This window comes from Cinclus cinclus, chromosome 2, assembly GCF_963662255.1.
Source record: "Cinclus cinclus chromosome 2, bCinCin1.1, whole genome shotgun sequence".
NCBI lineage: Eukaryota > Metazoa > Chordata > Aves > Passeriformes > Cinclidae > Cinclus > Cinclus cinclus.
The window spans coordinates 115,431,420-115,458,999 of record NC_085047.1 but is presented as its reverse complement, the minus strand read 5'-3'; the positions used below and the strand labels follow the sequence as shown (position 1 = coordinate 115,458,999).

At 43.0% G+C, this 27,580-nt stretch overlaps 2 protein-coding genes across 2 annotated transcripts in view; one reads left to right on the top strand and one right to left on the bottom strand.

Moving 5' to 3' along the window:
• HLCS (holocarboxylase synthetase) overlaps nt 1-15,939 on the bottom strand; it is a 111,796-nt gene extending 95,857 nt beyond the window's left edge. The window contains exons 1-5 of the mRNA XM_062515234.1: nt 15,748-15,939; nt 12,617-12,769; nt 8,247-8,409; nt 5,682-6,559; nt 2,575-2,757 (exon numbers count right to left, since the gene is read on the bottom strand). Of these exons, the coding sequence (XP_062371218.1) occupies nt 2,575-2,757; nt 5,682-6,559; nt 8,247-8,409; nt 12,617-12,769; nt 15,748-15,939 (1,569 nt within the window). The remainder of the gene's footprint in view (nt 1-2,574; nt 2,758-5,681; nt 6,560-8,246; nt 8,410-12,616; nt 12,770-15,747) is intronic.
• A 4,616-nt stretch (nt 15,940-20,555) lies between these two features.
• RIPPLY3 (ripply transcriptional repressor 3) lies at nt 20,556-23,404 on the top strand. Its single transcript, XM_062514982.1, has 4 exons — nt 20,556-20,638; nt 21,410-21,479; nt 22,304-22,332; nt 23,239-23,404. Exons 1-4 carry the CDS (start codon nt 20,556-20,558, stop codon nt 23,402-23,404), a joined length of 348 nt encoding a protein of 115 aa, XP_062370966.1.
• Nucleotides 23,405-27,580: the final 4,176 nt, after the last annotated feature.

Sequence of the window (27,580 nt, the reverse complement as noted above, 5' to 3'; positions counted from 1 at the left end):
TGAGCAAGAAAAGAAGGAAAGATGAAGGTGCTGGGTTTTGGTTTCAATACTGGCCTCTAAACATTTAGCATCAAGTTGTGTAGATTTAATTAAGCTTTTAAGCAGCATTTCAATTGCTCTTCATTCAAACGCTGCCTTTGTTGTTGTTGGAGCAGAATTCTGCCTGCTAAAAACTAAAATTCTTAAAGATGGACACGACCATCCATTATTCAGACAGCAGAGCTTTCATTTGAATTGAAAATATAGTAATTCCAGTTCTGCTCATGTTTTGTTGGCTTTTTTTTTTTTTTTTTTTTAATCTGTGCAGCAAGGCTGTGCTTTTAAGATCCATGAACTGGAAATTAAAACTACAAAATGTGAATCCTAAAGGAGGAAAAGAAAAGAATTTCCAACCCACTCCTCAAGACCAACTTCAAATTCCACTGCAAAAGGCACCAAGCAAGACTCAAGAGAGTGGAAAAGAACATCTTAAATTCTTAAGAATCACATTAATATCAATCAATCAGCAGCACAGGTTTGATAGGGTTATTAACAGCATCTCAACAACGATGCAGAAAAACACAGACTGTCCAGGAATTTTAGCAAAGGAAAAGTCAGGAGAAGCTGTTTGTTCACAGAATAAAGTTTAGAATTTTATTTGGTGCCCAAAATGTAGCAGAAGACAGGTCTGGTGAAAAGTTCTGAAGGGCTAAAAGGTGGAGGAGGCACCAAGAAAATCCCACAGAACAGGGAACAGCTCTGCTGTAAATTGAAGAACTCCCCAGAACTGCACTTAAAATTAAAAAAAAAAAAAATTAAAATTACCCCCCTCCCCTCAAAAAAACCCCCTCACCTTCATTTTTTTCTTAATGGAGTAGAAAATGCAGAACTAACCCAATTATTATTTCTTCCTCACAAACAAAAGGAGTTTGGGGTTCCTAAAATTAATTTTAAAAATCCGAGCAGGTGAGGGGAACAAACAGTTTTTAAACACAATGGAAACTCCAGTTTGGGGATGAGGAATCATTCCTGAGCTGCCAAGTTGCAGGAATAGTAAAAGTATTTGTCATTATTTTTGGATCTGTTAACAGGACCTTGAGCTTGTTTGATCACTAATTGACTAATTCTGGAATTTTTATTACAGGGAGGTAGTCCAGGGTGCCTATGGAAATCATCCCAAAATCATTTGCTGTCAATATAATAAAGGATTTCCTCAAATAATTCACATTTTTGGTATCTCTGGGAAAGCAAGGAGACCTATGGAGAACAGGATGGATGGAGAAAAAGAAATAATTTGTGAAAAAGCTGAACTCTAACACACTCATTATTTATTTTAACGTGCTCTCTCTTAATTAAGAACTGTGGTTGTCACATACAAGCTGCAATTTCCTTTTACACAAGATTCTGGAATTATATCATGGCAATGATATTAAAACAATGACTACACACAGCAAAACTACCACTAAAATACATGAATAAAACAAATCACATGAAACCACATTAAAATTAATAAAGTCTGAGAATAAAGTAATTTATTAATAGAATTTATTATTAATATTTAAAAACTAATAAAAACGTAATGTATGTTATGCATCAACTTAATTTAAATAACTTAATAAACTTATATATATTTTTATATATATATATAAAGTGGTATAAATTTTAACTGAAGAATATACAGTTAAAATATCTTTACTTGATGGTCTGCAACCCTGGAATATGCCACTAGATGGCAAGTTTGGATAGAAATTAGCTGAATTTTAAATTATGCCACTTTTTGAAAAGTCCAAAGGGATTGGATAGAAACAATCATTAAAAAAAAAAAAAAAAAAACAAAAAAACAGTGAAAGAGGAGAGCAAAAACAGGAAGAGTTCAATACACAAGTCTTGTGTCTGGAGCACAATTATTGTAAGTCAAGAAAGTTAAATGGGTTTTAGCTTTGTTTCCACATCACCACACAAATAGAGAATCAATTCCCACACTCTGAAGTTATGTTTTAAAGAAGAACAAGTGAAAAATCCCTGCTTTATATATTCCTCACAGTTCCTCAGAGCAGTGCCTCAAATGCAGGAGTGCAGAATTGAGAGCTGACATTTGAATTACAAATATTCTCAGGAAATATTACAACATCCTCAGGAATTCCAGGTTTTCCCTGTGCCATCCTTGACCCCTCCCTACTCACTCCACTCTGCTCCTCACCATTTCCAGTTCCTCTTTAATTGCCAGCCTGTGCAGAATTTTTTTTTATCTTGATTGAAAAGAAAAATAAATCCTGTTTTTTACAGCAATTCTTTCTGTAGCTCACTACAGCCTTACAGAGGAACAGCATTAAAAAGTTCTTAACAGAAATACAGCAAATATAGAAATACAGTAAAATTATAGAAATACAGTAAAATTATAGAAATACAGTAAAATTAACCCTGCACAAGTCCCCCATGGTGAAATTCAAAACTCCTTCTAAACAAAACATTCATGTCTTCAAAGTTATACTTTTTGCTTACCTGGAGTATCTGTTGAAAACTCTCTAAACAAAACCACCAGGGTTTAAGAGAACACTGAATTTCCCTGGCAGGGTAAATCCCAGGGTAAATTACCTCATCTGGAGAGAGCAGATAAATGGGTGTCAAAGCAGGAATTTCACTCAATTCACAGCTCAGCCCAAGGCAGGTCAGGAAATCCTTGAGAACTTCGCATCTCTTGGAATTGCTCATCTTGAGCAAATTAAAATCCTCCTCAGTTTGCACATCCATGGAATTGCTGTCCAGTTCCAAATGGGCCTGGCAGGATATGTAAAAAAATAAAATCAGTTTCCAATTCAGGGATCACAGCTGTCAACACAGCACAATTTCCTCTGAATCCTACCCAAAATTTCCCTTCCTAATAAACTTCTTTCTGGATGAGTTGATCAAACTTGCATTTACCAATTTAAATTTAACCTTCTGCTTTTCAGGTTTGCCAGAAACCAACAGCAAGGTTGGTCACATTCTGCCTTGTACACGAGCAGAATTCCATAACAAATAAAGTGACTCTGAAATTGAAATGATATTAAAATTATTATTAAAATTGGAAGAGCTTTTTAGAAGTTGTACAAGACATGGGGAACTCCAGTCACGTGAATTTAATGGAAATCAGTGCAGATAAAGAAACCCTTCTCTCTAAAAATGTTACTTTTTCACCTGGTAGAAAATCACTCCTCATGGCTGAAGCAGATGCTTAAAAGCTGAAATTAAATGCAAGAGGGAAAAAAACCTCCTTCAGAGACTTCCTTTTTTGGCTTGTTTTTTTTTTTTTTTCTTTTTCTGCTTTTCCTTTTGTGTTACAAGATATTTCAAAGCCCTTGTACTCTCTGCAGATTCATTTATTGCTATTAGAAAAAGTGTTTATTTGTGTTCATTTCTTCCATTCTGCAAAATTTCATGATGCTCTTTGTGTTTTATTTACTTTCATAGAAATTCAGGGAAATGAATGAGATCCCTGCCAGTATCCCAGGCCAGCTTGGACACTGGGAATTGGAACAGCCTGGGATAGTGGGAGGTGTCCCTGCCATGGCAGGGGTGGGATGAGATCATTTTAAGATCCTTTCCAACCCAAACCATCCTATGATTGTAAAAAAAATACATTAAAAAGGAGGTAGGACACACCCACTCACCAGAGGAGTACAGAAAAAAAAAAAGAGAAACAAATCTACCAGAATATTTCATGGCTGATGTCACTGCCTGTCCCCTGGAAACAAGAAGGGCTTTCCAAATCCAGACTGGAAGTCATTTAGAATTATAAAATATCACACTAATCCTTTTAATCTGATTTTTGAAGCTGTACTCTTTCATGCCCCTTTTTTTTTTTTTTTCCTGGGGAAACCTCTGGAGTATTAAATTTTACTACAGCAGGAAGATCAATTTAAAAGGTGCAGCACAGCAGAACTTGCAGGGACAGAATCAAATCCATTTTCTAGCAGCAGCTGCCAGCACATAGGCGACAGAGCTGCCTACAAAAAAAAAAAATAAAAGAAAAGCAATAAATATCCTACAATGTCTAACAGAGTCCCCAAAAATCCAGCAGATTTAAGCTGATAGAAGACAAAATTAAGAACTCCCTGAATATTTCTGAGCTCCATTACTGCTACAAGAGCCTTGATACCTGATCCCTGAGCAGTTAAACTTCACTGCTCTGGGCTCCTGAGAAAGTTCCCTACCTAAAATATTAAAAAATAGAACCATTCATAAAGTTTGATCATCTTTTATATTCCTTAACTCAATCTTGGAACATAAATCTTGCTCTGCTTTTCTCAATGCTTTTGGCAGAATTGTTTTCTAAACTTCGTGGTACCTCTTATCAGCCTTTCCATCACTCAAAACTTTAGCTGGGAATATTTCAATCAATAATCAGTGGCCAACATTTACCTTCTCATGGAAGCTTCTTCACACATTATCCAGAAGGTTAAATTAAGAAAAAAATATTATGAATTCTTAAATTACCTATTAAATTTTTTGAGGGTTTTCTTTGGCTGTTTTGGTGGGTTTTTTTAACCAGAGATCACAATATTTTAATACTGGAGAGGCACCTATTTCTGGGATATTATTTTTAAGTGGAATTAATGATTTTTTGTCATCCTAGACTACCCCAATTCCATCCTCCAGATTCTCTGAGCTGTTTGAGAGGTGCAGAATTTTAAACATTTAAAGTTTCAAAGCCTGAATAAGGACTCAGGAAACAAAAACGTTCCCAGCAAGGCTTATCCTGCACTTCTTCCTTTGCCACATTTCCTATTTTTGTAAGGATCTTGTGGGATTTATTTCCCACCTCCCAAAATCTGCTCAAGGTGTAATCCTGTACCACTTCCAGCAGGAAGAAAGGGAAAGCTCTGCTCTAGAAGATGACAGAATCCCAGAATAATTGGGGTTAGGAAGAGGAAGGCACCTCTGGAGATAAACCAGTCCAACCCTCTGCTCAGGCAGGGTCACCTGGAGCAGGTGACACAGGGAAGTGTCCAGGTGGGTTGGGAATGTCTCCAGAGGGAACTCCATCACCTCCCTGAGCAGCTCTTCCAAGGCTGTGCCCCCTCCATGGAAGGAAATTCCTCCTCATGTGGAGGTGGAACTTTCTGTGGTTTGGTTTATGGCCATTGTGCTGTCACCGGGCACCACTGGGAAGTCTGGCACCATCCTCAGGCACCCCTTGGAGATATTTGCATGCATTGATCAGTAAAATTCCTGCTTCCTGCACAAAACTGTTGTTTTACCACCCTGTGATCTGTGATCTTGCCTGATCCACATGTGCCTGGCTCTATGATGAAGATAAAAAGTGTTTCCACAGCAGTGACACTCCCATTTTTAACAGCAAGTGAAGCTCACCCTGCACTTGGATCTATCCCTTGCACATCCAGGATATCCATTTATACCTGGCAGGGTGGGCAGGGGCTGGGATGGAATTCCCAGATTTGCTGTGGCTGCCCCTGGATCCCTGGAATGTTCAGTTCCAGGTTGGACACTGGGGCTGGGAGCAGCCTGGGACAGTGGGAGGTGTCCCTGCCATGGCAGGGCTGGGAATGGGATGATCTTTAGGGTCCCTCCCAACCCAAACCACTCCATGATTCCCACACCTCCCCCTGACAGGAATCCCCAAGAACACGTAATGGGAACCATTTTTTAGGATTGCACGCCGCGCAGCAACGAGGAAATGAATTCCCCCCTGCTCACAGTACCTGGGAAAGGATGGCTTCTCCTCCACTGCTCCCATAAGCCAGATGCACAATCACGGTGTCTTTATCAGCATTGTTCAACCGACTCAACACCTTCACTCTGCTGGGATCTCCCTTCATCCCCTCCTCAAAAACACAGCCACTGACCAGGAGGTTCAGCCTCACCTCCGTGCTGTCCTTTTTAGAGACCAGCAGCTCGTGCACAGCCTTCCTCAGTTTGTGTTTGCGCTTTAGCTGCACGCCGCCAAACGCGAAGGACGAAGAAAACCCCAGAATCTTCCCCCCTTTGGACAGAAATGTCATAAATTGCTTGTGGCTGCCCTCAGGAATGGGCTCCTCTGTGGCAATGACCAGCAGCAGGGCATTTTCCACCCAGGGATCCCTGAGCACTTGCTCCTGGTGCAGCTGGTAGATGGTGTAGCTCTCAGCATCGACGCATTCCGCCAGGACTGATTTCACCCGCTCAAACCTCGCCTTGGCAGCCTCAGAGCCCAGGTAAATCAATATATTAGGGGGTTTCCCAGAGAGGTTTACTCTTTTTATTCCTTTTTCCAGACATTCATCCTCCTTCTCCTCCGTTCTGCCGCTGCAGTCATCGGGAAGCTCTGGAATGTTTTCTGCAGAGGCGAATTTCACGGATTCAATGGTGCTGTCTTCAAGCTGCAGACACTCGTGGCAGCTGGAAAGGTGCAAGTGATGGTGTTCCCCAGCTCCTGTCTCCTCGTGCTCCCTTTCTTCTTCCAGCTTGGATTTCTCCTCCTCACCTCGTCCTGATCCCGATTTCCCAGCAGGAGTTACTGCATCCATGTCTGCACTTTTCTCTTTCACCGATGGTGCTTCCTGTGCCAGCTCCTTCAGAGCAGATTCCTCTAAATGGACAGCTGGAAAAGGTAAAGGAAACCAAAAAAAAGGGGTTAGAATAATGAGATTAAAGGGTTATGATAAATATCCTTAACAGCAGAATTTAATTTCAGTACAAATGCTCTGTAACAGCAAGAATTTCACTTATTTCACACAACAAATCCTATTTCCCCCCACAACGAGACAGACTTGCACTCATACCATAAATCTTAAAGACAAAATGAAGAAAAGAAAATACCTCTGGAAAAACACTGCTCTTCTAAGGAGGGCAGGGTTTAAAATCACTTGCTGCTGTTTTGAAATAAAACTATTTTGAAATAAGCTAATAAAGTGATGGTGTTGGGCAAGACAGATATTGAACCACATCCTTTGCATTGCTGAAGGCTGCAGATAAAGTGTTGGCACAAGAAAAGGGAGTAAAAAGATATTTTTTGAACTGATTTCAGTCTGTAGAAACAGAGAGAAACCCACCCACAGCAAGATTTGGGAGCTAAGAATCCAAGGGAAAACAAGAAAATAAGAAGAAGTGTTAAAAATTCCCCTTTTCCCCTGAAAATGATAGAAATGAGAAGAAAATTCATAGCAAATACAAGTGAGAAGAGAAGAGATGATCACTGCCAGCATGAAATGTGCAGAGCAAAGAGGAGAGAAAAAATACTCTTCACAAGGTAGGGTTTCCTCAACTGCTGAGCCATGAAAATACTGCAAGGGAAAATCCAAAAAATTTTACTGAATCCTTCCCCACTCACATAAAACCAAATAAATTTATTATGCTTTTAATGCAGGGAGAAGCTTGATTAACAAAATTTTGCTGCAACACATCAGATCAACTTCAATCCCTTTCCTTATGAAACTACATCCCCTTTGGAGCAGAAACATGAAGCAAGATTTTTTTTTTTTTTTTAATATCTCAAGGGAATATCACAGCTTCCAACCTCTGTTATTCCATCTAGAGCCTCCCCCAGCCTGTTCTGGAGCAGCTTCCACACAGCACTGGAAGCAAAAGGAGGCAGAAAACATTTTAAAAAGGGAGTGACTGGAACACTCTCAGCTTCCATCCTTCCTTGGGGGAATATTTATGCAGAACAGCACCAAGAGAGACAGAATTTCCCCTCAGATTATTTTGGGAGAATATTCCTGTCCTCTTGCACTTCAGCTAAATGTTGATTTTGTCATTCCTTACTCTCTGCCAGTGCACTGTGATCTACATTTAAAAAAAAAAACAGCAAAGCAAATACAAACCTTACAAACAAACAAAAAGCCCAACCTGTATCCAAGTTTGGATACACTTAAACTTCAAATATGAAAAAAAAAAAAAGAGAACATTTGCTTAAAAACTTCCAGTATTTCAGGGTATTTTTGTGATATTTTTAAAATAGATTAGTTAATGTGACAGACAAGACTTAAGAGAAAACATTTTGTAACTTCTGGTTTGGAGCACCCTGGGATAGTGGAAGGAGTCCCAGCCCATGACATGGGGGAGGAATGGATGATTTTTAAGGTTCCTTCCAACCCAAACCATTCCACGACCCTGTGAAATGAAAGCAGAGCTACAGAGGGATCAACTGCCTGGAATCCCATCAGGAAGAAAACTCTGCCAAAATAAATGCAAATTTTTCAGGTAGGCATAAAAACTATGTGCAAAGTCCTAAAATAACCATAAACCAAGCAGGTTGAGCTATAAGAAAAGATCAGGAGGATACTTACAAACAATCCTGTGTGGCACCATCCCGTTATCCATCTGCAGCCTGTCTTCCAGGAAGGCTATTCCAAGGCTACTGAAATTATCTACACTGGCTTCAGCAATTAACTTAAAAGGTTCACCAGGTTTATAGGCCAAGGGTGAACAAAAGTCTGACCACTTGACAATCTAGAACAGAGCATATGGATGGCTTTCAGTTGGGAAAGGTTATGGAAAAATCCCCAAAGTATCAACAATATTGTGAGTTTGCAAGAGGAACTGCAGGAGAATCGAATCCAACCCAAAGAATTTCCTGACAGAGGATTGCTTTAGGCAGCAAAGATTGATGGGGATGGAAGAGAACAACATCCACACCAAGTGTTGGGAGCAAACTGGGAGTGCAAAGGAATCATTCCCAAAGATCAGGGCTCCAAAAGTTCCAAGGAACATCCAAAATGGCAGCAGAGCGTTGTCACGTTCTGTAAGAAAAATCCTCTTTGCATTTATTTCCTTCAGCACAAACTCCAAGCAAGAATGCTGACAAACAGAACAAAAGTAAACTAGGAGGGCTTGATAAAAATTATCAGAGGCATTAACTAAACCCCGAGGGTTTGAGATGTTTATCTACAACCAAAATTCCTTTTCCGAGGAAAGAAACACGGCACCAGTAGGAGATACAACAGGATGCACAAACCAGTTGTTCAACCATTAAAGAATTTTTAGGAACAAGGAAGCAGCACCTGCCTTCGTGACCTAAAAAAAAAAAAAATTAATCAGCCTTTGCTATGTTCCAAAAAGTGGGAGACAAAGTGCAATTCCAACAGTGCAGCTGCAGCACTCTGAAACACTTCCATGAGGTTCATCACCTTTTCATCACCACATACCAGAGGTAAAACTCTGACTGAAGTAAGGACAATCTTGTTCTGAATGCACAAGCTGAGGGGGAGCTGTCAGTTATTCCACCTGATCATAATCAGACCATCAGCTAAATTCCTCTTCTTATTTACTGCTATTAAAAGGTGTACACAACATCCAAGAGAATCCAGCTCCAACTTTCAATTTTGTGGTATTTCCCAAGGGAACAAGAATAAAGAACAAACAAGCCTAATGGTTCTGGCTCCTTTCTAAACCATCCTCAAAGACAGTTTCTGATTAGCACAACCCAAATGAGACCATTCAGTCACAGAATCCCAGAATGGTTTGGGTTGGAAGAACCCTAAAGCTCATCCCATTCCCACTCCCTGCCATGGCAGGGACAGCTCCCACTGTCCCAGGCTGCTCCCAGCTCCAGTGTCCAACCTGGAACTGAACATTCCAGGGATCCAGGGGCAGCCACAGCAAATCTGGGAATTCCATCCCATCCCAGGGAACAATTCCTAATTCCCAATATCCCATCCAATGCTGCTCTGAAGCCATTCCCTGTGTCCTGTCCCTCCATCCCTTGGCAATTGTCTCTCTCCATGTTTCCTGCAGCTCCTCCAGGCCCTGCAAGGCCACCCTGAGCTCAGCCCAAAGCTTCTCCTGTGCAGGTGAACAATGCCAGCTCTGCCAGCCTTTCCTCCCAGCACAGCTGCTCCATCCCTCTGCTCATCCTGCTGCCTCCTCTGGGCTCTCTGCAGCAGCTCCAGCTCCTCCCTGTGCTGGGATCCAGGGCTGGGGCAGGATCCAGGTGAGCTCTCAATCCATATTTATATTTATGGCCTTAGGATATCTAACAAGAAACCTGGCCAGGTATCTTCTGATCCATAACTTTTGCTAAGCCTTAGTGACAGAATTCCCTTTCCAAAAGAAAAGGGGAGCAGTGTGGGGTTTTTTTAACTTTGGAGTTAAAGTCCAGCCCTGTGACACCAGAGCACGCCCCAGGTTCAATGTGACTGCCTGTGGTGAAAGGCGAGAGACTTACAGACTTTTTAAATACCCTTTCTTATCCAAAAAAACACAAATAACACCCACACCTGGACACCGTGAGGAAGATCTGTTGATGCTCTTGATCTTTCTTTTGTGGCACCAAGTAAAATCTCAGCTATAAGATGTAGTTACTGCTGCACAGTGCAAATAAAGTGTACAGGAATACCTCACAAAGTAAAGCTCTTGCCAAAACCTTTGACCCTGAAATCCTGCTCAGAAAACAATCCCTTGGCTCCAGAGCAGAACAAAAACCCTCAGGAAATATTTTCCAGCTTTCCTGCCACAATTCAAAATCACAGCTCTGTCAGAATAAAGGATGGAAGGCCAGCTCTCAGCAAGGTGTGAGACATTATCCATACTCCTCTGTTTTCTGACTCTCCCCCACTTTCACCAGTCACTGATGGTCCCACAAAAACTGGCTTTTCTGGCCAGAAATTCCCCCAAAAGCAATGGGTTCCCACAGCCCCTGGCTATGGTGACAGCCAGAGGTACCAAAATTAAGAGCACTTTACTGTGTTCACACAGAAGAACAATAAACAAAACCTAACAGCAGTCCTTTCCCTCTTTAGTTTGAATTTTTTTGCCTGGACTATAATTTCAGAGCTTTCTAAATCAAATTAATTATTCATGTCCACATTAGAATGCAAAATTTTCCATCCTAAAGAAAATGAAAGCAAACCCAAGAAGATTTTAAAAAATCTAATAAACCCCTAAAGAATAGATAATTAGAGCTTCAATGCAGATGTTTTCATGGATCTTTCTGCTACAAAAAGTAAAAATAAAATAAAAATCTTCCATCTGAGCTGGCCCAGCACTGGCCAGGTACACTCTGAGACAAGAAGGAGGGCACAGCTCATTTATCTCCAGAGCCTACCTGGATGGATTCCACCTATCAAAGGCAATAGAAACATTTCCAAAGCAGCTAATGCAGGTTTTCTCCAAGGAAACGTGTGCCCAGTGGAATCAGGATCAGAAGATCTGAGCAGAAAAGGTCCCACCAAGCTCTGGGTGTCTCAGAGCTGCACAAAGCCAAGGATTTCCCCTGATGCAGCATCTCTGGACATCATTCCTGACTAACAGGCTCCGTGCCCATGCTCTGTTCTGGAACTGGCATGGGGTGAAGGCACTCCAAGCCTGACTGCAGCCCCAAACCTGGAGCTGAGCCCATTCCCAACCTGTCCTCCTGTCCCTGCCCCAAGATAGATCTGTTTACCAACCCCTCAGCACCCCATACTCACTCCAGCAGGGGATTGCTGGATCACCTCCTGGAAAAAGTGACCTGGAAAACACGGGATGCTCACCCAGGGAAGCAGACAGGCCATGAGCACCTGTGGATGTGGTCTCCTGCAGCTCCAAGAAGGAGCCTGAAACCCGATTCCAGGAAGCAAGGGTGCCAGATGGCCCTTCAGGGACACTCAGCACAGCACCTTATCCATGGCCACAGGGGTGATCCCAGCCTGGGGCACAGCCTGATTCATGGAGGACCTCTGGAATCCCAGCAGGCAGCCCAGATGTTTTATTACAGCTGCTCAGACACATCCTGACATGGACATCTTCCCTTTTCTCCCCCTCCCTGGAGGCAGTGAGATCCATCTCTCCTCCCTCACAGCCTTCCAGTGCCTAAAGAGGACTTCAAAAAAAGCAGGAGAATGATTTTCCACAAAGGACACTATTCCAGGCTGCTCCAAGCCCCAGTGTCCAACCTGGCCTTGGGCACTGCCAGGGATCCAGGGGCAGCCACAGCAAATCTGGGAATTCCATCCCAGCCCCTCATAACCACCCCAGGGAACAATTCCTAATTCCCAGTATCCCATGCAATGCTGCTCTGAAGCCATTCCCTGTGTCCTGTCCCTCCATCCCTTGGCAATTGTCTCTCTCCATGTTTCCTGCAGCTCCTCCAGGCCCTGCAAGGCCACCCTGAGCTCAGCCCAAAGCTTCTCCTGTGCAGGTGAACAATGCCAGCTCTGCCAGCCTTTCCTCCCAGCACAGCTGCTCCAGCCCTTGGAGCATCCTCACATTCCATGTTTTTATCCAGGGGCAGCCTCAGCTGCTCTGGGCACCCCGTGCCAGTCCCTGCCCGCCCTGCCAGGGCACAATTCCTAATTCCCAAAATCCCATCCAGCCCTGCCCTCTGGCAGTGGGAATCCATCCCCTGTGTCCTGTCCCTCCATCCCTTGTCCAGCGTTGCTCTCCTGGAGCCCCTTTAGGCACTGGAAGGGGCTCTGAGCTCTCTCTGGAGCCTCTTCTTCTCCAAGCTGAACAATCCCAACTTCTCCCAGTCCAGCTCCAGAGCAGGGAGGCAATTCCCACCCACAGCCAGAACAAAACGTTACTGAAAAGTCTAACAGAATGTCCCAGGGCCTGTCTGAAACACAAAATAGAGCTTAATTATTAACAGTGATTTGCATGATGCAATTCCCTTTTTATTCCAACATCACAACCCATCTGTCCCCCCCTTCTATGCAAGAAACAAAGGGAGTTTCCTCACCTCCTTTGAAGAGTCAGGTCCTCTCTGCAAATTCTCTGCCTGAGCAGGAATGCTTTCTGTCACAAAAGCGATGTGCTCTGCTGGCAGCAACTTCTCAGGGTGAATAAAGGGGGAAACCAGAATTACACTCCACCTGTTTAAGTCATCAAGGAACTGAAAGAAATGGGAAAGGAAAATAAGTCTGTACAGGAAGCAGCTGATTTTAAAACTCCCCTTTTAAATTATGCCCAGCTTAAATTCAAATTTGACCCTCCAGCCTTGCAGGAAGGGTGATGATTATTTCACATTTCCCATGAGGCAAAAAAAGGGATAAAGTTCTGAACCATTACAAAGGAACACTAAAAGCAAAACTGAAAGTGACAAACCACGTTTTTAAGCCAACTCAAACTCGGCTTTGAGCTTCACAGGAAGAGAGGGTGGAACACAAAACCCCTGAGCCACTGGCACTGTGACTCCTGTGGGACATTTGAACCTCCTCTCCCATCCACACTGAATATTGAATCCTCATGCATCTGCATCAAAGTTCCTCACTCACTATGAAACTCCTAAAATATAAAGAAATAATTCATTCAGAACCAGTTTTCCCATAAGCTGTTCTATCCACCACTCAGCAGTGGACAAATGTTTTCTTCATTCAGTTACAAAAGATTCTCTCTCTTGCCCTCTCCAAGGAGCAAATAAAGCTCAAAACCTGGAATCAGCAGACCAACAAACATGTTTGAGACACCTCACAGTAAAATATTACATCAATTTTTAAATTTTTATGTAGGTTTAGCATTGAACTTAATTTGTCTGACACGTTTATAGGTTGGCAAACATTAGAAATAACTGTTTTGTTTCTGCCATACTATGAGCACACACCTCCAGTAATTCCATGTAGAAGCAGGAAAGAATTCCCCTCTGGCACTAAATTCTATTCCTCACTGCACTCCTCAAATGAAACCACAGAATACTGAGGCTCTGGGGGCAGTTCACTGATCCAACCACCCTTGGTGAGCACAGAAGCTGCACAAACAAATACTGATTTCTCCCAAAGGAAAGTGAACCGAGCTCAGGAAGCTTTAAAGTACCTTAAACATCCGATCTGGCCAAAGATCAAACAAAAAAAAAAAAGCCTTTACAGGTTATGATTTATGACTTGCTAGTGTCTTCAGCAAGCTCCTGATCACAGTCCAAGCTACTGAGAGAGCAAAGGACATTTACTGGCTGCCCAGAAGCCAAAAGGAAAAAAAAAAATAATTAAGCTTTTATCTCTTCACAGATGATGTAAAGAGCTCCCCAGTGATGCAGCATTAACACCGAGGTGCAGCACAGCAGGATCTGCCCCAGGGATTCTCAGAGTCAAATGCTGCCACCACGTATTTTAAAGAGACAAAAACATATTGAATAACAGCCCTGAGGCTCTGCCAGAATTCATGCCAAGCTGCAGCTCCCCAGAGGGCTTCCCAGCTCCCAATAAACACCAATAAACTGAGCGGATTATAAAATCAGTCTGCATGAATAGCACTGCAGACAGAAAAAAATGTGCTGGCTGTGCAAGGACTGAAGAGAAGCTGTTTCAGAAACGAGCAGGAGCAGAGCAAAGAGCAGAAATCGGCTGAAATCCCCTTCACAGAACAATAATCCAGGGCAACTGAGGCAGAACTCCTCTAAACACAGCTTTGTGGGGTTTTTCTGAGTGCTTACTGGAATGTGAATTAAGTATTTACCTTGGCTGAGAAGGATTCTGAGATTGCCACCTATCACTCTTGAGTGTGAAATAATCTGTTCGTTAAACACCAAAAAAAGTAGTTTTAAATAGAACCAACTCCATTAGCATTTCTAATCTTGTTTTCCCTCGCTGCAAACGTTCTCTTTATCCGCTGAATTTATGAAAAGCTTCTCTGCTTCCTGAAGAGCACTCAGGCACTGACACGCTCCATAAAATCCTTTCCCAGCAATGCCTGGAACAACTGAAGCAATTCCCGGCCACACATCAACACCAGCAAAAAACAGAGATCAAGAAGAGCCTTACCCAGACCAATTCTGGCATTTAGTGACAAATTTAGAGAAATCCAACATTCACTTAAATAATTCAGACTAGCTGGGGGCTGTGCCAGGGGAGTTCCACTTCTAATTCTGAAAGTCAAGCAAGCTCACTTTCAGTTTTGCTTCCAGCAGTGCCAAGTGGAACTGGTTCAGGCACAGGATTTTTCCACTGCCATGGGCTGCCACAGCCTCCCCCACCCCGATGATTTGTAAAAAAACCCGTGGTTTTCGTTTTTCACCTCATTTTCCTCACTTAAAACAACATTTTGTACGGGGAGAAGCACCCAGCTCTCAGTAACCAAAGGCTCAGTTCACGTTCCAGGGCAGATCCAGCAACGTTTTAAACCCAACGCGAATCCTGAACGCACTCACACAGCACATATTTTTAGACTAAAGCTTTGTATGTGCTCAAAGTATGTTGCTGAAACGGCAAGAGGCTTTTCCCAGGGATGTGGAGTGACAGGACAAGGGAGAATGTCCTCAAACTGAAAGTGAGCAGGATTACATAGGATATTAGGAAGAACATCTTCCCTGGGAGGGTGGGGAGGCACTGGCACAGGGTGCCCTGACAAACCGTGGCTGCTGGAATTGTCCATGGCCAGGTTGGACAGGGTTCGGAGCCAATGGCAGGGGCTGGAACAGGATGATCTCTAAGATCCCTTCCATTCCAAACCATTCTGTGATTCTGTAAAATTCTATCCAGCCCTCCCAGCCAAGCTTTCCTATAACCACCGCTGTCCTTGCAAAGCTGCACTTAACACATATACGCACCTATACAAACACATATAAATATATATTTATAGCACACAGAGCATCCCTCAGCCCATTTCCTATTCCAACAAGCTCCAGCAAGCAGCGAGGAGAGGCGAACCACACCTGAATTAACATTCCCTACCAAAGCGACCACCTGGCCGTCCCCTCCTCCCCCCCCGGCTGTGACAGGAATTCCCTCCGCGCGTGTCTTTTCCCAATCCCAAACCCCTGCCCGCCAGCAAATCCCGGAATCAAACCACGACCGCATCCCCGCTGCTTCGCGGGGGCCGGGATGCGCATCCCCGTTACCACGGCGACCGGCGCGTCCCCGCGCATCCCCGCGGTTCTACCTGCGCCTCGCCGGTGCAGAACACCTTTCCGCCGACGCGGAGGCAGACGCGCTCCCCGGGGTGCGGCTGGCGGGCGCAGAAGGTGAAGGAGCAGCGGGAGCGGTGCAGCCTCCGCACGGTGCTGCGGACGAGCGCGGCCGAGCGCGGCCCCCAGCGCGCCCACAGGTAAAGGTAGCACAGCGTGATCAGCATGGCGGGCGCGAGGCCCCGCCCCCTCCTCCCGCCCCGGCCAATCGCGACGCCTTGCGTCAGCGAGGGCGGGCGGCGCTCCCGGCGCTGATTGGCTGGCGGGGCCTGGCGCGCGCGGCGCCCCGCCCCCTGCGCGCCGTCGATGCTGTCCCGCCCCTTTTTAGCGTCAGGGGAAGGCGGCGGCCTCGGGGCTGAGCGCTGAGGGGAGCGTGCAGTTCTGCGGTGAAAGAAGGTGTGGAAAGGAATAAAGAGCGCTCGAAATAATTTAAAAGTGGCTCGGGGCGTTGTCTCTTTGTAGAGGGTTAGTTGCAGTCGTGTGCTGGAGGAGGAAGAGGAGGAGGAGGAGCCGAGGGGTTCTCGTCCCCGCCGCCTCGACTCGGCTCCTCTGGGAATCGCAGATTGGTTTTGGTTAAGAGGGATTTAAAACTCATCCCATTCCCACTCCCTGCCATGGCAGGGACACCTCCCACTGTCCCAGGCTGCTCCAGCCCCAGTGTCCAACCTGGAACTGAACATTCCAGGGATCCAGGGGCAGCCACAGCAAATCTGGCAGTTCCATCCCAACCCCTCATTACCATCCCAGGGAACAATTCCTAATTCCCAATATCCCATCCAATGCTGCTCTGAAGCCATTCCCTGTGTCCTGTCCCTCCATCCCTTGGCAATTGTCTCTCTCCATGTTTCCTGCAGCTCCTCCAGGCCCTGCAAGGCCACCCTGAGCTCAGCCCAAAGCTTCTCCTGTGCAGGTGAACAATGCCAGCTCTGCCAGCCTTTCCTCCCAGCACAGCTGCTCCATCCCTCTGCTCATCCTGCTGCCTCCTCTGGGCTCTCTCCAGCAGCTCCAGCTCCTCCCTGTGCTGGGATCCAGGGCTGGGGCAGGATCCAGGTGAGCTCTCACCTGAGTGAGGGGGCTCAGGAACAGTCCCCCCCTCAGCTGCTGCTCCCACCAGCTGTGATGGAGCCCAGGATAAATCTGCTTCTCCAAAACTCAAAATACCCTGATGGACAACAGGAAAGGATCTCATCTTCCTCAGAAATGACTTCACACCGCTACCTGACCTTATTCCCAGATTGATGGTGTCCTAAAGGCACAGCATTCCCTTTCGTATCCCACACAGGACTCGGAGAATCCATCTCCAGTTCCCATTCTTGTAGCCACCAAAGCCTCAAATAGATGCATTTAATTTCAGCTGGCTCATTGGATTCACCAAATGAGAAAGGGCTGAACACTGTCAGCAGAGTGAAGAACAGCCTGTCAGGGAATAAAACTGTAGGATTTGCATGTGCCATGTGTGCTGCAAACACAAATTGGTCCTTCAGAATACGCAACAGACAGCAAGTTATCCTTTGCTCCTCCAATATATCTGTGCACAAAACTTGTGAAACACTTTCTGTATTTTATAGAGAAAATAATCACAACACAGCTCTGGGAAAGGCAGGTGTTGACCAGCCTGATCCTAGCAGGTACTTGGTGTTTGAGTTGAAAGAGAAGATTTAAAAAGATGCAAAATGCAAAGGTACAAGAAAGAAACCAACACCTACATTGACAGATATGTGGCAGTTGTTTCCTGAACAGGGCAGGAAAACACAACCTTTTTTATTATTCTGAACTCAAAGTCTTGTCCTGCACTTGGAAATGTAATGCAGTGAGTGTTCTAAAATAAGAATTTTATCCCTAAGTGGATCTCTAGCATGCTGGCTCTGTAGATAAACAAAGAACAAACTGGCTCTGCTCTCACATTTCAAGTGAAGGGAGGAGAGGAAATGTTTTTAAATTGTGCCGGGGGATGTTCAGGAAAAGTTTTTTTTTTCCCTGTCAGAGCGGTCAGGCCTTGGGATGAGCTGCCCAGGGAGGTTTGGAGTCACTGTCTGTGGGAGTGCTCAGGAGCAGTCTGGATGTGGCCCTTGGGGACAGGGTTTGGGGTGATGCTGCTGCTGCTGGGCTGGCACTGGCTCATCCTGGGGGGCTCTCCCAGCCCTGAGGATTCTGTGATTCTCCAGCCTGGCCTTGAACACCTCCAGGGATGAGATATAATATCTCCACAACTCCTGGCACAACCAGATTACAGTTTCAGTTTCAAGGCCAAATATTTTACACAATTCTTCAACTCAAGCTTCAGAAACACCAATCTTGTGCTGCTGCCACATCCTGCCCTACACAGAGAGGAACAAATCCCCAGTGCTGCTCACCTGGCAGCTCACACTGCTCCTTTGTGTGACCTTATCCCCTGCAGGAAGTCCAAACACTGGCCTGGGCACATCAAAAGGAAGAGAACAATCTCCAAAGCCCGCTCTCAGCTCTGGAATTCACTTTCTCCGGGCTGGTTCAGCAGCAGAGCACTGCTGAGCCCCGAGCCTGCACAAAGCTCAGCTGTTTGGGTAGCACAAAAAGGTTCCACACACACAGGAGCGTGCTTTGCTTCCAATCCTGGGCTGGCATGGAATGCAGTCAGCTCCACTAGGAGCAGTTTTTGATTGTCGCCCTGGAAAAGTTTATGAGTAAATGAGAGAACGGAATCAAAGCCTCAGCATGCCAGGGAATCTAAAGCAGAGCAGGCAAAACCAGTCCCTGTTTCAAGACAAGCTCCTGCCTATGTTGGCACAGAATTTATTTAGAGCTGTAAAGCTGCTGGAGCTTTTCTAGTTTCTGTTATAGTGAAACTTGGACTTTATCACAAGCGTTGACTAAAAAAATCGGAATTTTAGATTGGGAAAACATTATGTTGTCATTACTGTTTTTATTATTGAACCAAGGCCTTGCATGCACCAGGGAATTCACTAAAATAGGTTTTCTAAAATAAAATAAACATGTCAGTCAGCTCCTCTTTCTAGGAGGGTGGAAGGGAGCCTTGGAAAAAAACAGGGAGCAATATCAGCCCTCAAACCTCCCACTCTGCTGTGTGACCTTGGAGTAGCTGAGCTTCTCTGTTTGACTTTAAAGGAATATTTTGAGACTGGCCTTGCTGTGCTTTCTGACCAGCTGGTTCCTTCTCCTTCTGCTCCCTGAAAGCTTTTCCAAGGATTTCTCTGGGAGGAGCTTTGCTTGCTGTCAGTGTCTGTGGTTTGTTTTTTTTTTTTTTCATATCAAATATTATTCAAAACTATAAAAGTTGTGGAGTTGTCCAGGTTCCCCAAATACACCATTTTATGTTGAGCACCCTTTATTCTTGCAAATGCACAATTGCCTTCGTGAGAAAACTCCCTAAAACCCATTTCTCACAAAGATAAAAACCTCTTTTAATTAGCACAAAATGATGAGCACAGGGCTTGCCTTCCTGTAGAAGTTGAATCTGTCAAAGTTATTCCCAGGTCACGGCAGAGATCTAAACAATGGCCCTGAGTCTTTGGAAAACTTTTCTGATTCTTTGTTCTTCACCCAATATCAAAATTAAGCACCTTACATTAAAATTAAGTTTACTGCAAAAAGGAACCTGACTTTAGGTAGTGATTTCCACAAGTTGTGTGGTTTGATTGATTATTACTATAATGTAATGTTCACATTTTTTATTACATGTAACTATATTTAATTACACTGCAGCTTCATCACCAAAGTTGTATTTTCAATTTGTACAGATTTGGTCTTGCAGGGCTGTATCAAGAGATTAAATTGAGAATAACTGTGCATCTTCTGGAGTGTTACATTTCAGCAGTTTCTGCTCTAGTCCTGCACTAATATCCGTGTTGGCAGAGGAATAAATCAATTTTCCTCACACCCAGATCTGATTGCAAGATAACAGATATCGATTCTTCAACACAAACCTCCCTTTCAACTCTCAGGTTAAATCAGGACTAAATAAAACTGACCTGCTGAAATTAAATATGTGGAGGTCAGACTGTAATTTAGCAAGATATTTAATTACACTTGAGGTCATTTAAGAAGTTTGCCATCTTTCCTCAGGACGTGTGCCGCTACTTAACAAATATTTTGGATTTTTAATATTGGTCACCATGTTCTTTGTTCTATTAGTTGTTCTGATTTTGGCACAGAAACGTTCAAAGGGATTGAGACTGTGCACGTATTTTTAATTTGTAATAGGGCACTATTTATTTGTTTCTTTACAACTTCACAGATATCACGAGGTATTTAAACATGGGAGGGGGGAGATTTTGACTAAAGGTGCACAATTCACACCAAATAATCCATGGTCAGTAAATAAAATTATTTTTCCTTCTCTGGGAAGAAAGTTCACATTGGAACTTAGACTTTGTTTTAGGATGTGAATGTTTCAGGATGTGGATGAGTTCTCCCAAGACATGTGAAAAAGTGCATTTACAGAGTGTATTTAACGAAGAGCAAATCCTGATTCCGCCAGAACCCTGAGAATTCTGTAAATGCACCTTCAGTAAAACAGCACCAGGAAAATGAATCGGATAACTATTGTTATATCCCATGGGATTTGCTAACCAAACCTAACAGAAGCCCTCTGGTTCCCTGGGGTTGCTGTGCCTGGAGCAGCCTCCAAGGTGAGAGAGCCTGTCCTACCTTTGAACTCCTTGGAAAATCCTCTCCTTGAGGACATTGCCCTGCTTTTGCCGTGTTTGTTTTAGGTGAGCTCCTCTGGCGCTTCACACAGGGGAGGGGCTCAGAGCCTCTCCCAGGTTTTCGAGCATCCAAATCCATGGTGGGAGCAGCCGGGAGCCGCTCCCGGGATTCCCGGGATTCCCGGCAGCTCCCGCCCCGGCCAGGGCAGCACCTGGGCAGGTAAGGCAGGAACAGGGAGGCTTTTCCAGCTTGGGAATCTCCAGCTGTGAGTATGGAATTATTCCCTTGACTAGAAACCGAAAAACATCTAAAAGGAGTAAGGGGCGAAATAGATTTCTGAAAGTGTTCCTCGTTATTTTGTTTTGCTGAAAATCCCTCCTTTTCAGCCAGTATTTCAGAACTAAAATTAAGGTTTATTTTGATTATTTTGATGTTGATTTGAAAGCACTTTTCCATCTGTCCAGCTGGATCTGTTGCACAGCAGCAGAGATGGAAAATCCTGGTGGAAAGAGAATCCAGAGTCGTGGTGACCCCACCAAAAAAAAGGCAGACACAGCACTCCATCTGCCCCCTTGGGCTAATGGGATCAGATTGTCCTCCTTGGATTAATGCTGGAGTTGCTGCCTCAAAAAATAACTCAGTGAGCACAGGGGATCTGTCAGAGAGGCAGGGAGAGGTAGTCTGGGGGGGTTTCTGCATGAATAAAAAGATCTCAGTGTTATTTAAACCATCTGGAGTTCACTTGGAGCTGTGAGATCCTCCAGGGAAAGGAGCCCTTGGTGAATAAAAGGGGCCAGAGGGTGGCTGGGGTGTGGGGAGAAACCAAATATTGCCATACAAATCCCATTTCTTGAATGAAAACCTTCTCAGGGATGCACAGGGAGGGGATTTTGGGAGGCTCTGTGCAGGGCCAGGAGTTGGATTCCATGATCCTGGTGGTCCCTCCCAACTGAGGCTATTCCATGATCCCATCCTATCCTGATTTTCCAGCAGCTCTGCTTTGTGGAGGCCCTGGATGCTCCCAGCAAGGGATGGGGAGGCCACGGAGAACCAACAAACGGTGAGAGCAAATTCTGGGGAAAAGAATCCTTGTGGAAAACAGGAATTGAACATGGGAAGCCAGGCTTGGGGCAGTTCCTCGTTTGCTCTTTCAAGCATTTCTTTAGTGTTGGAAAACGTGGTTTAAATTGGAAAATACGGTGTTCGGTGAGTGGTGATGGTTGAGAGTGTCCCTAATTTTGTGTGGGATACAGAATTATTATCAGTTCTTAATATACTATTATTTAATTCAGTAACAATAATGCAATAATAATTTATATCACTAATGTAATATCAACAGCTGCAGAAACAACTGCTTATTCCACACAACTTTTAACAGCACTTTAAATTTGCTTAATTATATGTATATAAAAAACAATAATCTTGGTTTGAAATCTCCAAGCATAGTCTGGATGTGATGAATATAGGGGGAGTTTAAGTGAAAATGAATTTAAAAACATGTTTTCATGTGCATTATTTTATTTGTTGGGCTTTTTCATGAGGGATGTTGCTATCAGTAAACCACTGAGGAAATCGTCAGAAAATTGAATTTTAATGTAACTCTTACTAGCTTTGACATGCACTGTGATTTTTAGTTTTACTTGCTTAGGTGGGAAGGCTGAAAGAACAAAAATAGAGACTGAAGCACAATTAACAAAGAGGTTGATTAAACTTGAGATTTTATTTTTATGAGAGAACAGACCCACAGTGATGATGTCAAGAATTCCACGTAGAGGAAAAAGCAAACAAAGCGACATTACTGTGGAATTCTCCAGTTACCTAAAGAAAATAAGTGCAGTCTTCATTTTGAGTTCCATTCTAATTCATAAATGTGTCTCTTTCCAGCCAGAACTGGATGGTCAAGTAGATAAATTGTAGATCTAAAGGAGCCCTGGGGTTCCACAGCATCCAGTGAGGTGAGTTCAATCCTGTCACTGGAGACAGGAAAAGTGTCCAAAAAAAAAAAAAAAAAAAAGATGAAACTCCTTCCTTTTCAGGAGAAGTATCAGTTTGTCCCTGGAAAATCTCATTTTAGTAACAATTTTTATCCCTCAGCAGAGATGCCCAGGCTGAACAGAGCCTGAAAAAGATGAAAATAAGGAAAAAGTAATTTTTAAAACTCAACTTTTTGCCTCACCTAATTTGTATTAACATTTATTGCTCACTAAGCCTAAATAATTCATATTTAAAAATATTTATTAATCTATTTAACCATTAATATTAAGGCAACAGCTGCTAATGGAGTGTGATTGGTACAGATCTGAGGTTGCTTTAATTTGCTCTTCATTAAAAGTTGAACTCCGGGCAAAGCTTTTTAAGGTTGGAGGACTGATAAAGGTTTTCACCAATGTTTGGATTCTTTCATTAGGAAACTCCTAATTGGGATTTTCCTTTAGAGGAGGAAGTCAATGGAATATCCCTTTTCTTTACGAGCATTTGATATAAAAGCTGTGGCACCTGAAATTCTGTGTGACCTTAATTGGTGTCAGATTTCATTGCAAAATGAAACCAAGAGGGGCCATTGATGATTTTAACGCAAGAAAATGTGGATTTTTTAATAAATCAATCAGTCTCCATCTCCTCCTCCACCTGGAGACACAAAATCCACTAAAATCAACCTCTGTACCTCAGGCCACCAACCCCAACCTAACCCTGGTATCCTACTCCTAATTCTAGAATTAATTTATTAAAAAATAAATTTTAATGTTCAAGCTAGATTGGATGGACAAGGGTTACATGGTTTAACTTTTCTTAAAATGCTAATATTTTCTTCTTCTCAGGCTTTACTTGCCGAAATCTAAATCCCAGAAGTTTCTTGCTAATATTGGAGAGAAGGTTCTGGCCAGTTTTCCTGTACAAGCCACGATTCACTTCTACAGTGATGATGCTGAGCCTGAGGAAGAAGAAGTGAGCCCTGAGAGACCCAAAATCCACACTAAAAAATGAAGAATTTTTAAAAAAGAACCGTCAGGAATGGATGGACAAACATCTGAACCAAACAGAGAAACGCAGCAGAGCTCAAACAGAAACCATTTATAATTCTCTTTCCAAGGAGAATGAGTCAAAGCACTGAAAAAAATGGGAGGAAATCCTTTTGTGTTTTTAGACTTTCAAATAAAACCCTGAAGCTGGAACAAAAGATTTCAATCAGGTAGGTTTCAGCAGCAGAGATAAAGAACACTGGGAACACCATATGGAGTCATTATTTTAAACACTGCAGTCCTGAGAAAGTGAAAATTGCATTGATTACGAGGCTGAATAATGTAATGTTCAGCCCCAAAATAACCCAAAGGTTTCAAAACACACTGAAATTAGGCAAGGGATTATTTCAGATGCACAGACTGCTCCTTATTGGCTCCATGGAATAGATTTATTCTGCTGAAAATGCTGAATGCCCAGCTGGCCTCATCCATTTCCAGTACAACCCACAGGTTCTAAACAACATTTGGGATATTTTCTGGAGTTCTGCCATTCTCTTGTTATCAGATTTTTCCCCTTGTAATCTTTTGCCAGCCAGGCAAAAAAGTCAGCTTTGATTACAAGCCACGGTTTAATTTAATGCCACATTAAAACTTGCACTTGCTTCACTTTTCCTAAAATGTTTTTTATGCTCAGAGAGTTCCTCCAGCACCTTTAAATACCTCAAGGATTAACTATTTGCCTCCACTGGGTTTCAAATTTTTTTATCTTTAATGTGCCTTAACTCCAACCAAAACTGCCCTGGATTTCCCCAGAGACAAAGCCAATGCAGAATTCCAGATTTTGGACTTTTCCTGCACCTCTGGTGGTTGTGAGATAAGGTCAGAGAGTTTTCAAACAAAGGGAGGGTCACACACCTTAAACCTGGAAAAATTCAGATTCCAAATAAAATAACCTATGAGGATGAGAGGTTTTGTTGAAGATCCCCACTCGTGTTTTAAATAATTATGTACTCATTATTAAATAATATAAAAATTATTACATAATTATTTACATATTTTTAAAAATGATTATGTAGTTAATGGCTTTTGCTGTTATATATTAACTTTTACGAATTATTTTAATATAGTGCAATTTATAATAACTTTAAACTGCTTTTAATATCATATAATTTGTCAACTTTGGTGATCAATACCCTGGCCCTGTATAATTTATATATTTTAATGTAATATATCATAGTTTAGACTCTTACAAAATATTAAAATAAAGACTATGTACTGTATATTAACTATTACAAAAGTAGTTAATACTTTTATAATTAACAATAGTAAAAACAACTCAAATTGTTCTGTGAAATAAATAATAGTAATTTAATACACTTATAAAATATCTGATCTAAATAATAAAATAACATTTAAAAGGACCAGACCCCCCAAAAAATTACTAAGTCTCCAATTACCAAAAAGTATCAAACAAAACAGAACCCCAAGGAAAAAAAAATTAATTTCATCTACAAAATAACATGTAAACAAATTGAAAATTAAAACCAAACAAAAAATTTCCCAAAACATATAAACTCACAGAAATATTTAAATATATATAAACCTCATAAATATACATTTTAGCAACATAATGAAAAAAATATATGAAAAATTGTTGTAAGTTAATTGTGTGCTTCTAGCAGTTTGCCAAGCACCCCAGCACTAAATATTGTCTGTTTTACCCCTTATTAATCTTCTAAAAATTTTAAAAACTAAACCTTACTTCTCACAACTTGCCAACTCCAAAGAGGATCATTAATTAAATTTACACCAGGGGACATCCTGGCGTGCAGGGAATGATAAGAATTGGTTAAAATTGAAACCCCAGGGTGACAAAGGAAAATTCAACTTTTCGATTCGTTTCCACATCTCCACTTCCAAACACATGGCACTAAAACACAGATAAATTCAAAGTATTTCACAAGATATCCTAAAATAATTTATGCTCCAGCTTCCTCATTATTTAATCTGCAGCGAAAGCAAACAGAGAAGCATCCAGGATGACTTCACTGCCCTGTGATGACCCAAAATTTAGTGTGATTACACCCATAAAAACGCACTGAGGTCCCTTCCTGTAATATTTTAATAATTTAGAGCTCGTTAATAATCAAGAGAAGCCCCAAAGTGAACCGGTGCATCCGCTGCAGGAACTTCCAGCTTCCTTTTCTGATTTTTTACCTGATCTGCAATCCCACCCTGCATCCAGAGTCATCCATCATTTACAGGAAAAGGTAACAAAGCATCCCCAAGAGGGGTTTATGGTGAGTTTAGCACTTCAAAGGCAAGGCTGGAAGCAGATGGAATTCTTGGCTCGGGTCTCTGTGCTACAAAAACCTTCCCTTGGGAATTCAACGGCTGCAACACTTCCAGTAAATGTTGCTTTCATTTTCCATTCCCTAAAATGATGGCAGCAAAAAGCAACTTTTTTTTCCCCTGGTACAGGGATGCCTCCACAAAACCTCTCCAGTTTCAGATTCCTGTTGTGTGAAAAAAATCCTAATTAAAGGTGGTTTTCATACAGCAGCCTTGAATTCTGCTTCCAGGAGCTTTGAAGACAAGCTCTGAAGGATACAAATATCCAAGGGAAAGCATATCCTTGCATGCCACAGAAATGTGTTTTTTCTAAATGTGACGCAGGATTAATTTGGATTAAGAGAAAAAGAACTACCACAAGATTTTTTTTCCCCCCCTGAATTACATTTATACAGGAAAAAATGACAACAGCAGCAGAACTGAGCAAAGGCAACGTTCCCAACAGCAGCTTCTTGAGCTCCAGAGACAAAATCCACCCAATTCACTGAAACATTTCCTATTTAATGTTACTGGTTCTGTGCTGCCTACATCTATCAGCTGCTTTTCATCCTTAGCACAGCATCCCAACAAAACTGACTTTGGCAACCCCTCTGGAAGGGAACTGGCAGAACTAAACTCAATCCTTCCAAAACGTTTTGTTCTCCCCAGGCCACATTTCAGTTCCTGAATGCAGAGGTACAAAACCCCCCATTCATCCCAGCTGGGTGAAAGCTGACTGCAAATTCAACAAGAAGGGCTCTGAGTTCAACATTTCAGCAACTCAGGCTCAAGTGCCCACAAGTGAGGTGAAAAAAAAAAAAAAATTACGCAAGATCAGTCAAGTATTTTGTTTGTAAGGCAGAAGTGTTTTATGATTTTCACCCACAAATGAAATTGAAGTTCTCAGAAACTTGTTGCATTTTTCATATTTATAGACCCCCTAGCACAGATGAACATTTAATGTTAATATTACAGCTTTCTATTTCATGTCAGAGGGTCTCGGGTTGTCCTTGCTCCTGTTCTCCCCCTGCCCAAACACAGTGGGAGTTTGGGATGATCCAGTCAGGCTGACAGAATTCCTCCTGCTCCAAATAATTTTGGGATGGTCTGGGCAACGTTTAGGGAACAGCAGAATTTTATCTGCTTAACTCAAGGGAAATCATGGGATGCTTTGGGTTGGGAGGGAACTTAAAGCTCATCCAGTGGGCAGGGACACCTCCCCCTGTCCCAGGCTGCTCCAGCCCCAGTGTCCAACCTGGAACTGAACATTCCAGGGATCCAGGGGCAGCCACAGCAAATCTGGGAATTCCATCCCAGCCCCTCATTACCATCCCAGGGAACAATTCCTAATTCCCAGTATCCCATGCAATGCTACTCTGAAGCCATTCCCTGTGTCCTGTCCCTCCATCCCTTGGCAATTGTCTCTCTCCATGTTTCCTGCAGCTCCTCCAGGCCCTGCAAGGCCACCCTGAGCTCAGCCCAAAGCTTCTCCTGTGCAGGTGAACAATGCCAGCTCTGCCAGCCTTTCCTCCCAGCACAGCTGCTCCAGCCCTGGGAGCATCCTCACATTCCATGTTTTTATCATCCTTCCTTTTCCTGCCGAGTTGGAAAGAAGAGAGGGACACAAATTTGGCAGCCCCAGCTCTGTTCTCCCCTTTGGCACAGCCCCATTCCATTGGAACCCAGGGACCTTGGTTATTTTATGGTGACACATTCCCACGTTTTCCTTCCCCCCCCACCTTGGGGGACCCTGCCCCACCAGATGATCTTCACAGCAAGAGGTGTAAAATATCATCCGCCCCCAACAGGATAAAAACTGCAGGAGAACCCCAAAAATTGCATTTAAATGCAAAGCTGAAGTTTCACCCCT

Coding starts and splice junctions, on each gene's coding strand:
- RIPPLY3 (XM_062514982.1), top strand. CDS start 20,556: ATGGTGGGAGCAGCCGGGAGCCGCTCCCGGGATTCCCGGGATTCCCGG. Junction 20,639..21,409: donor CCAGGGCAGCACCTGGGCAG/GTAAGGCAGGAA, acceptor CTGATTTTCCAG/CAGCTCTGCTTTGTGGAGGC. Junction 22,333..23,238: donor GATGGTCAAGTAGATAAATT/GTAGATCTAAAG, acceptor TCTTCTTCTCAG/GCTTTACTTGCCGAAATCTA.